Source organism: Ahaetulla prasina, chromosome 1 (assembly GCF_028640845.1).
Source record: "Ahaetulla prasina isolate Xishuangbanna chromosome 1, ASM2864084v1, whole genome shotgun sequence".
Lineage (NCBI taxonomy): Eukaryota > Metazoa > Chordata > Lepidosauria > Squamata > Colubridae > Ahaetulla > Ahaetulla prasina.
In genome coordinates, this window is record NC_080539.1 from 303,358,058 (window position 1) to 303,368,271 (window position 10,214).

General features: G+C 37.0%; 1 protein-coding gene across 1 annotated transcript; it reads left to right on the forward strand.

Moving 5' to 3' along the window:
• Positions 1 to 136: 136 nt before the first annotated feature.
• On the forward strand, positions 137 to 10,114 carry LRRC57 (leucine rich repeat containing 57). The gene is made up of 6 exons (XM_058161997.1): positions 137 to 336; positions 3,462 to 3,646; positions 4,483 to 4,618; positions 5,083 to 5,351; positions 6,463 to 6,648; positions 8,026 to 10,114. The coding sequence occupies exons 2-6, from the start codon at positions 3,563 to 3,565 to the stop codon at positions 8,065 to 8,067; spliced, it is 717 nt and encodes a 238-aa protein (XP_058017980.1). The 5' UTR covers positions 137 to 336; positions 3,462 to 3,562; the 3' UTR covers positions 8,068 to 10,114.
• The last annotated feature ends 100 nt before the right edge of the window (positions 10,115 to 10,214 follow it).

Here is a 10,214-nt window from a genome sequence, read left to right on the forward strand (position 1 = left end):
ATCGACTCATCTGTGCAAAGAGTTGGTGGCTTCCCCCACCCCACCCCCGCACACGGGGCATCCGAAAGCCGCCCCCCAAAAATGGCGGCTCTTTCGGCCATTTTGATTGTGGCGGAAGGCACTCGGGATACTCTGGGTAATCCTCCCCCATCCCCGAGATTCTCAAATATTATTTTTCGAGCGGAGAAGCACGCCATTAAGAGGCTAGCCTGGCTGTCATCCGGGTGTTTGGCTCCTTCGCGGACGGCTGAAGTCGCCTGGCCGCTGTTTCTCGTCGTCCTGCGAATGCTTGTTGCTAGGATGCGAGGCTGTGCCGGCTAAAGTAAAGGGACTGAGGTAATCCCGTCCTCCTTTCAGGAGGTGGTGGTTTTTTCGGGATCTCCCTAGGGGAGATCTTCAGAGGGCGTTGGGAGTCGAGAGGTTGAAGTTGGTAGGCTGATTAGAGGAGATTAACTCCGTTAGAAAGTGCAGCAATAAAAACCGGGACGATTATTGGATGGCAGCGAAGAAGAAACTTTTGGGTCTGGACGTTTATCGAGGAAGGAAGGAAGGAAGATCGATCCATCCAAATGGTCATCCAGTTTTTTGTAGCCGTAACGTGTCATCCTTGAAAGTTAAATCCCTTTTGAGATTAGGCTTTCTTATCGCGCTAATCCCGAGTTTGCTTTGGTTTGTGTCCGTGCAGTGTGACCTGTTTAGTAAAGCTCTTGGTTGACTGGACCCAGCCTGTCATCCAGATTAACCTGCGTGGGATTAGCGTGATTTGAGTTTGGTTTACTTCAGATGGAGAAATCATTTTTCCTGACGAAGTTCAGGAATTGCGTTGATGCCACCCCTCCCCTCTGCTGCCCGCCTGTGTCTTTTGGTGGGAGAAAGAGAGAGCATCTTGAGTTAGCCTGCTTATTTTTTCCCCCTTCCTTCTCTGTGAGAGGAAGATAAATAGTCACCCTAAATATAGTTTGTTGTGGGCCCCTTGATAGTCAAAACTGAGGTTGTCCCAAAGTCTCTGAGTTAAGACTGACTTCACTTACCGGCCCTTTTCCTTACACAGTTTTCTCAGTTCCAGGTAAAAGAAGGCAAGCAGCTAATACAAAATCCAGCGAAAGGGAAATTCGGATAATACAGATAGTTCTTGACTTACAACCATTCCTTTAGTGTGCGGAATTACAATGGCATTGAAAAAAGTGATTTATGACTGGCTTCCACAGTTGCAGCATGTGGAACAGCACCCTAGAGCACCCTACAGTCATGTGATCAAAATCTGGGCTCTTGGCAACTGGCATGTATTTATGATGGTTGCAGAGATCTGGGGTCATGTAATCACTGGTTGTGACCTTCTAACAAGCAAAGACAATGGGGAAGATATCCCTTTAATCACTGTGTTACTAACTTAACAACTCCACTATTTACAACTGTGGCAAGAAATGTCATAAAATGGGCAACTCTTCACATCTGTCTTGTTTAGCAAAGGTAATGTAGGGCTCAGTTGTGGTTGAGGACGAGGACTAGCTGTACTATCTAAAAACATTGTTAGGTGAACAAAGTTTTCTTAATATGCCAGTGTATGGAGAAAAAAATGTATTGCTATTATTAAGAAAAAAGGCATTAGCTTGAATGGATACATAGATTTATAATCCTTACAGTATTTCTTTGTAATACTGCTGATTCGTTGTATAAAACAGTAATTAATCAGGCAGTACTATGTCAAGGAAGGCAAAATTAGAAAGTGCGTACCTTGTTATTTTTGGATTAGTGTTAATGCAAAAGTGTTTTAGAATAGGAAACTCTGACTTCAAGAGCAAAATATTTAGAAAGCCTGTTGATTTTATACGAAACAAGTCTTGTGACTGCAATACTAGAGAAAAAAGCTGTATTAGAGAAAGCTGTGTAATACTCTTCATATGTGGTCAAAGGAAAGCACAGCTCATTGGAAGCTATAACTATGTGGAGTCTTGTACTTCGTGGATTTATTTACAGTGGTACCTCAGTACCCTTCATTAATTGGTTCCAGGATGAGTACCAAAAATAAATAAGTACCAAACACATTTTTCCATAAGGAATAATGTAATGAATCACAAGGCAGCCTACACCGATGACTTCTAGCTTGTGTGTTGATTACCAAAGTAATGAGTACTGGGATAAAATGTTTGCGCCAAAATGCATTGAGTATCAAATTTGATTAATTTTAAAGCAGTTGAGTACCAAGATACCACTGCATTTGCCAAGGCTTCTATGCTGCTAAATTCCTATAAACTGTAAATAGCTTAAAAGTACTGTATAGGGTTAAAAGTATTAGTCACATAAAAGGCTTAACCAACATACCATAACAATTGGGTAGGCCAAACCTCTCCATCTCTAAATATGCTTACAAACAACAAACTCTTTGGAAGCTCATGGACTTCCTGCTTGTGTTTAAGCAATGGAGACATTTATTTATTTATTTATTTATTATTTAAATTTCTATACCGCCCTTCTCCCGAAGGACTCAGGGCGGTTCACAGCCAAATAAAATATACAATAATGTTACAATATAAACACAATTAAAATACAATTAAAAAACTTATTCAATTGGGCCGAAATTAAAAATTTAGAATAAATAATAAAAACCCAATTAAAACCCATAAATTTAAAAAACTAACCCAGTCCTGCGCAGATGAATAAATGCGTTTTAAGCTCGCGACGAAAGGTTCGGAGGTCCGGAAGTTGACGGAGTCCCGGGGGGAGTTCGTTCCAAAGGGCGGGAGCCCCCACAGAGAAGGCCCTTCCCCTGGGCGTCGCCAGACGACACTGACGCGCCGACGGCACCCTGAGGAGTCCCTCTCTGTGAGAGCGCACGGGTCGGTGGGAGGTATTCGGTAGCAGTAGGCGGTCCCGTAAATAGCCCGGCCCTATGCCATGGAGCGCTTTGAAGACGTTCACCAAAACCTTGAAGCGCACATGGAGTCATTATCAAAAAGACTTGCCTGTAGTTTGTTTTTTTAAATTAATTCAGTTTTATGTGTATATATTTGGAAATATGCTGAATCTCTGGAGTGGAGGTTAATAAATTGCCATGGACTTTAATGCTATAAAAACTGACTATCTGTTCAGTTACTCTTATATCTATTTTTCCAACAGTTATAAATTAATCTTTTTGAATGCAGACGCATACACATGCTCACTGAAAACAAATACTTTTGAACAGGTCTTGTTTTCAGGTTAGCATGAGTTTGAGTATAGTGTTTTCATTTATCATTTCCATCTTTCCTGTTATATAGCAATATTTTCATATATTTCTATCTTATTACTAATGAATGTTGTGTTAAGATTAATTTTATGCAATGGTGATGATTTGAGTAACTTATGTTTACTTGAGTCAGTGGCAGGGAAGACCGAGTCTCAATTTACCATAGAGGTGAAAATATTGAGAAAAAAATCATATGGATAAATATTTAATGTATTCTCAATTTACTTTTTAATAGAAAGAATTTCATGTTGCCTAATGTAGTGTGAATGAGAGGGACTCCACTACACATCTGCCACAATCCTTTTGTTTGCCAGTTGCAAAGACAAAAACAGAAAGATGGGAAACAGTGCCTTAAAAGCACATTTGGAGACAGCCCAAAAAACAGGAGTATTCCAATTAACTGGAAAAGGCCTTTCTGAGGTAAATGTCAATTTTGTGTACATATGGCACAAAAAATCAGTTTCCTTTACTCGCTAGAAAGATGTCTTGTTTTGGAATTCAGAATATCATCTTTTTGACTACATATTTATTGGGACTGAATTTGGCTATTTCAGACTTTACATTTTGGCTTGGAGTAGGCTATTCTGGTCTTATTGGAAATCCAATTAGTATATTCTAAAATCAAAGTATTTTATTTTCAGCTTGATATTGCCCATTTTGTTGGGTGTTTTAAAAAAACTGTTTTAATCCTGAAACCAAATGTTTGTCTCAAAATGGAACATTTAATGTTGGAATATTTCTGAATGCATTCAATCTGAATGCAATATATTTTGCATACTTCTAATAAAAATGTTGAATATATTCTAATTAATATCTATACTATAAAAGTATTGATACTGCTCTATATTATAAAAATCAGTTTGGATTTCCAAAGGTAGAACATTTAATGGAAGCCTACCCCTGATGACTGTGTTTAAAAATTGCAGTTCTGCACAGTTTTACTAAAGCTCTCTGACTTGGATTTAATTTCTAAAAAGAAATATGACCTAATGAGCTGTTATATCCATTAAGCAACTATGGCAGTTCATATAAGGTTTTATTTATTTTGATTTTGCATAATATGAAATACTTTATTGTGTTGGGTTTTGTTCCAATTATGGTTAATTAATTTTGGACAGTTTTCCCAATCCTTTCCCAATCTTTCATTATTTGGGGTATGTAAGACTACAAAACATTACAAATGTTTCTGATTCTGTAGATTTGCTGCAGTTTTTAACTCTTGGAATAATTTCATCAATATCTGAATTCTTTTTCAGTTTCCTGAAGATCTACAGAAGTTGGCAAGTAATCTCAGAACAATAGATTTGTCCAACAATAAGCTTGAATCACTCCCACCTTTTATAGGAAAGTTCTCTGTATTGAAAAGTCTTGCTTTAAATCACAACAGACTGAGTATGTTTACTTAAGTTTTTTTTGCTTGCTATATATTACATATTAAATAATGTTTCAGTACTAACAAAGATCTGTCTTTAAGTGCAGTTACTTGTTACTAAGATAATGTGTTGCTGAACGCTAAGGTAATCAAAATTATTTTGATTCTTATAACATAAGGACTTGCTCAGCTAGAATAATGTTTATTACTTGCTGTCTTGTTCTCTTCCCACATCTTCTCAACTGCAAGGATGGAAAGTGGAGCCTGTGTATTAACCCAGGCAATTTTGCAGTATATAAGTAGAAGAAATAAATTATATCTGATATATTATATATCATATATTACAAAAGAACGTTCTGTTATATTATGAATCTTTATTCTAAGGAGCATTATACGGCAGAATAAAATATTCAGTTTTGAAATTTTAATAATTGTTCTTTTTTCTTGGCATCATGATTTAATTCTATTTATAATTTATTGCTAGCTGTATTACCTGAAGATCTCTGCAAGCTGAAAAAGCTGGAAATTCTACATCTGAACAATAACCAATTGACACGTTTACCTAGCAGCTTTGGACAACTTGCAGCACTAAAGACTCTGAGCCTTTCCGGAAACAAACTTCAAACCATACCTGTTCAGCTATGCAGTCTTCATCATATAGATGTGGTAGATCTTTCCAGAAATCAGATCCAGACTATCCCAGACACAATAGGAGAGCTACAGGCCATTGAACTGAACTTAAATCAGAATCAGGTCTGGAAGTATTTTTTTGTAGTTGAACATTGTTATGCGGTGTCATAAATACCATGGGATGGAGATATAGTTAATGCTATAACTCAAGGGGTGGGGGTTTATTTGGCATTAAAGGTAGTCCTTGGTTAACAATGGAATTGGGCCTGAAATTTACTAAACAATGTAGTCCTAAAGTCTATGTTGTAAACTGGATCACTTAACACTGGCAACTATGGCAGTCCTCATTGTTGTTGTTAACCAAATCCCACTGGTAGTTAGGAGGGGACTCATCTTGATCCAAGCCATTCTTTCTTCCCAGCTTCAAGTCTCAGGAACATAAGAGACTACCCTCTGGAACTCTATCCACCCACCTACCTCCCCCATCTCTCTCCATTTGGCTACCCTGCACAGCAGCACTTCCTGCTGGTGGTGCTGGGGCTGAAGTAGGCGCATGGGGCCTTCAATCAGCCAACCCCATCTCCAGGTCTCTACTTCAGCCCCAGCACCTCCAAGGAGTTCTTCCTCAAGCCCTGTACGTGGTCAGGCACTCCAGTTTCAGAGGGCAAAGCTCTAGTCATCCTTGCTGTCCTGCACTCCATGAGCTCTGCCACACCTAACGGAATTTTGCAATCTTCCACTGCTGACAAAGTGCATCCAATTGGCCTTATGTGAGAATGGTGTGTGTGTAATTTACATTTTGTGTGAGCTGAAATGAGAATCTCTACTACAGGTAATCCTGGACTTACAACAGTTCATTTAGTTTCCATTCAAAGTTACAATGACACTGAAAAAAGTGGCATACAACCATTTCAGTGTCCCTATGTGATCCCTTTTTGTGACTTCCTGACAAGCAAAGTCAATGGGGAATCCAGATTCACTTAACAATTGTGTTACTAACTTAACAAATGCAATGATTCACTTAACAACTGTGGCAAGAAAAATTGTAAAATGGGGCAAACTCAACAAATGTCTCACTTAACAACAGAGATGTTGAACTCAATTGTGGTCATAATTATAGAATAATAGAAACATGAGTAATACTTTTTTGTTTTCTTATTTAATTTTTCTAATTGGGGAGACATACTATGATCATTGTAACCATCTTTTTGCTTACTTTTTGGGCATATAACAGATTTCCCAGATCTCCTCTCAGATCTCTCATTGTCCACGCCTCAAAGTTCTGCGCCTTGAAGAAAACTGTCTAGAACTAAGTGTACTACCTCAGAGTATTCTTGGTGATTCTCAGATCTCTCTGCTTGCTGTAGAGGGTAATCTTTTTGAGATCAAGAAACTCCGGGAATTGGATGGCTATGACAAGGTTTGTTGGAAAATCCTATATATGTATTTCTCTTTTCCACTACTTAATTGGTAACATTTTACCATATATTTGGGTAGGGTAGTGGTCAAATGACATCAGTTATAAATGAAATCATAAAAAAGTAGATAGCAATTTTTAATGTCACATTATGAATCAGGGCAATTTTTATTGCCCTGATTCATCTTAAAGTTTTGGGAAATAGTTACAACATTTTCCTAATTAATAGATTAATATATCAGAGTTGTATGAGTGTTTTAAAAATACTCCCTGGCTCATTGCACTAAACCCTGTACCTTTGAAAACATTTGTCAAGGTGGTTATATAATTTTATATAAGGACGGAAAGATCCCAGAATAGCATAGGTCAGGCAGCACAGATAATTATGACTTAAAAGAGAAGTCCAGGAAAGTTGTTTTGGTGAACACCAAACAAGAATATACTGCATAGGTTCTGAATTTGATCCAAAGAGATTTAATAGGAGTGATATTGCATCACTGTTCTTAAAATCTTCATATGAGAGGTGACTTTTATAAGCATCATGCCTAACGAAAGATTCCCTCAAACTGAACTTAACTCCTTTTGATCACATGGATTTCCCTATATAGGCTTCTTGACAACTGTGGTTAATTTTTGCACTTTTCTCAGATGTTTCTTTGACCTTCCAACCTAGCTTACAACTAACCATGACTGCTCCTGATATTTTTTTTTACGATCAGTCATGGTTAAATAGACGTTGCCACTTACTATTTCATTGCACATAAAGGTTTTTATATAAGGCTCTATTGGCAATAAAAACTTGCACTCCTATTAAACTTCTTTGGATCAAATTCAGCAAAACCTATGCAGTATGTTCTAGTTTGGTGTTCACCATAAGAACTTTCTTTGACTTCTGCTTTAAGCCATAATTATCTGCCCTATGCTATTCTGGGATCTCTTAGTCCTCAAGTGTGATGCACTATATATATATTTGCAGGACATTGAGAACTGAGGAAGAAGGAAGCATAAAATACTATTCTGTTCTGGGTTGTTGAGATCTATATAACTATGATTTAAAAGAGTTCAATTTTAAAGTTAAACTACAATGGACATTAGTAGCAAGTGATATGATTAAAACGGGCCCTCTTGAATTGACTGAACACTACTTTGCTTTATCAGACTAGCTATGAATCTCTTGTCCAACAACAGATTTAGGAAAGGAAAGAACACAGAAAATCTGAATTAATATAGTATTGAAATTGTAACTAGTCAGTACAAATAGATTATGTACTAAACAGAAAAAAAATGAAAATCATAAAACTATAAATGAACTCTTTGCGAGAGTTATCTATAATTTGATTTATATGATATATTTATCAACAATTTTTTTTAATGTTTTAGTATATGGAGAGATTCACTGCTACAAAGAAAAAATTTGCTTGAACTACTGTGCCAGTTTTATTCCGTGAATGAAGACAAGAACTGTGACTGATGCATGGATCCAAAATGCAACAAGCCTGTTGGGAGAATGGCTTTCAAGCCTTTACATAAAGGCAAGAGAACAGTGGCCTCTTGGTTTCAAAATGCCTTGATGTTTTAGATCTCACAAAATGAATCCAAGAATTGGTAACCTTGGATATAATACTTAACATCCACTTGTTAAGCTTCCATCTACAAAGATTAAGAAGAAAATTACAAAATGACCTGAACTGAAAAGGTTTTGTGACAGTTCCTGACAACTTCATTACACAGGAGGCAGGGCAGATGGAGATAATGGGCTATGTGTGTAGGATCATCTGCCAGGAGGCTCACTAATTCAATATAGATTAACTCTGCAATGCAAATCCATCCATCTCTTGGCTTTAAATATTTTACAGTGTATTTAGGGCTGGCCATTTGAAAAATTACGTACAATAGAAGCACAAATTATGGATGAGCAGATAGTGTCTTAATGTACATAATAAAACAAAGTTATCCTAGATTCACATCACAGTCATTCTCTAGATGGTTTGTCTTCCACTTGCTAGTCAAATAGTTCACCTTAGTGTGCTAAACTGATGGCTTGCATAATAGGACACTGTTTGCATTTGAATCTTCATGGGAGTAACAAACTCCAATGTTGGGGGGGGAGGGTTAGATCACTGTATTGATGCCTTATGCAAAGTACCCATCGATATTTAAAATATGCAACCTTGGAATAATTTACATGCTTTTTACAAAAACCATACCTCCACAACTTTCTTAAACTTTTTTGGCACCTTTTGACAAAATAAGCTGAAATATATTCTTATGTAATTGGAATGGCAAACATGCAGCTGAAGCTTTCTGTAAAATGTACTGTTCGTGAAATTTAAATTAAAATGAAAAGCAACTCTACAATCCTAGAAAATGGTCATAAATGAAAATGATTGGATGTTTCATCGTTGGGTTGAAACACACAATAACCCTAATGTGATGTGATATTCTTACAAATTTTTTTTTCATACCCTACAGGTTCGAGTTATATTTCTCATTTTTTCTGCTACTTGTAATCACAACTGTAAAGTCCCATATATTGCATGTGTTATAAATCAACGATCGGTACTATTAGTACCAATGGGTAATCATGCTATTTCTTCTAACACAGCAGAGCTGGGAATGAGAGATTGAAGGTGAAAGGAGTTGGGTCAGTTGTGAGACTTAGGAAATAGTAAGTTTCTCTTAAGTGCGGGGAGGGGGGCGGACGGACAGGACTCACAACCCATGAGCTGGATGCATCACACACTGGCCACACCCACCGTTTTAGCAAAGGGAAAAAGATAAAGTTTTGAGAGTTTGACCACCCTGCTCTTAACTATCGTTAGCTGTTAGGTATCTTCATATTATAATTAATAATTCCTTGCCAAATGATTTGTGATGCAGACAGAAAACTGGACTTTACTTCTAAAGTTCTGCTTATGTTAATATAAAACTAAACTTTGAGTTGTTTTGATTTTCCTCTACTAGCCACTTAAGGCGACAAAAACAGTAATATAATTTTCAACAATTTCATTGTTTCATTCAACTTACATCAGGTAGGATTGTCTGGTTTTTGAAGAAAAACAACTTTTAAGATTTTGGGGGGGAAAACAATGCCATTCCTATCTATTATAACTAGATTGGGAATGTGATCTATTCCTGTTGTTAGTACTCCCTGTAATATGGCACCTGTATTTGACTTGTACAGAAACAATGGTTCAAGGTTTTTCTACTAATGCTATCTTATTTGTTTCATGCTAAACCATGTTATTTTCCTAATTCTGATGGATATTAGGTTTATTCAAGAAACTGTGTTTTAGTTCACACATTGCATTAAGCCTATGACTGAGTATTTTCTTCACCTCCCAATTCCTCATGTAACATAAGGTTTTTTCTTGAAACTTTTTTTCTTTCCATTATGAAACTCCAGAGAAATTTGGAATTCCTAGATCTTGTTTTTTTCAGGGTGACTATCCCATCAGCCCATATCAATGGAATTTAGTAACGGTTCACCTAGTGGACTCCATAGGAAACTAAAAGCTGGATCCTTAGCTGCAGCAAAAACATTTATAGAGTATGTCTATTAAACAGCA

What these genes read in the sequence shown, in the direction of transcription:
- LRRC57 (XM_058161997.1), top strand. Translation starts at nt 3,563, where the DNA reads ATGGGAAACAGTGCCTTAAAAGCACATTTGGAGACAGCCCAAAAAACA. An exon ending in TTTAAATCACAACAGACTGA is followed by an intron (nt 4,619 to 5,082) that starts GTATGTTTACTT and finishes ATTTATTGCTAG; the next exon opens with CTGTATTACCTGAAGATCTC. An exon ending in AATTGGATGGCTATGACAAG is followed by an intron (nt 6,649 to 8,025) that starts GTTTGTTGGAAA and finishes TTAATGTTTTAG; the next exon opens with TATATGGAGAGATTCACTGC.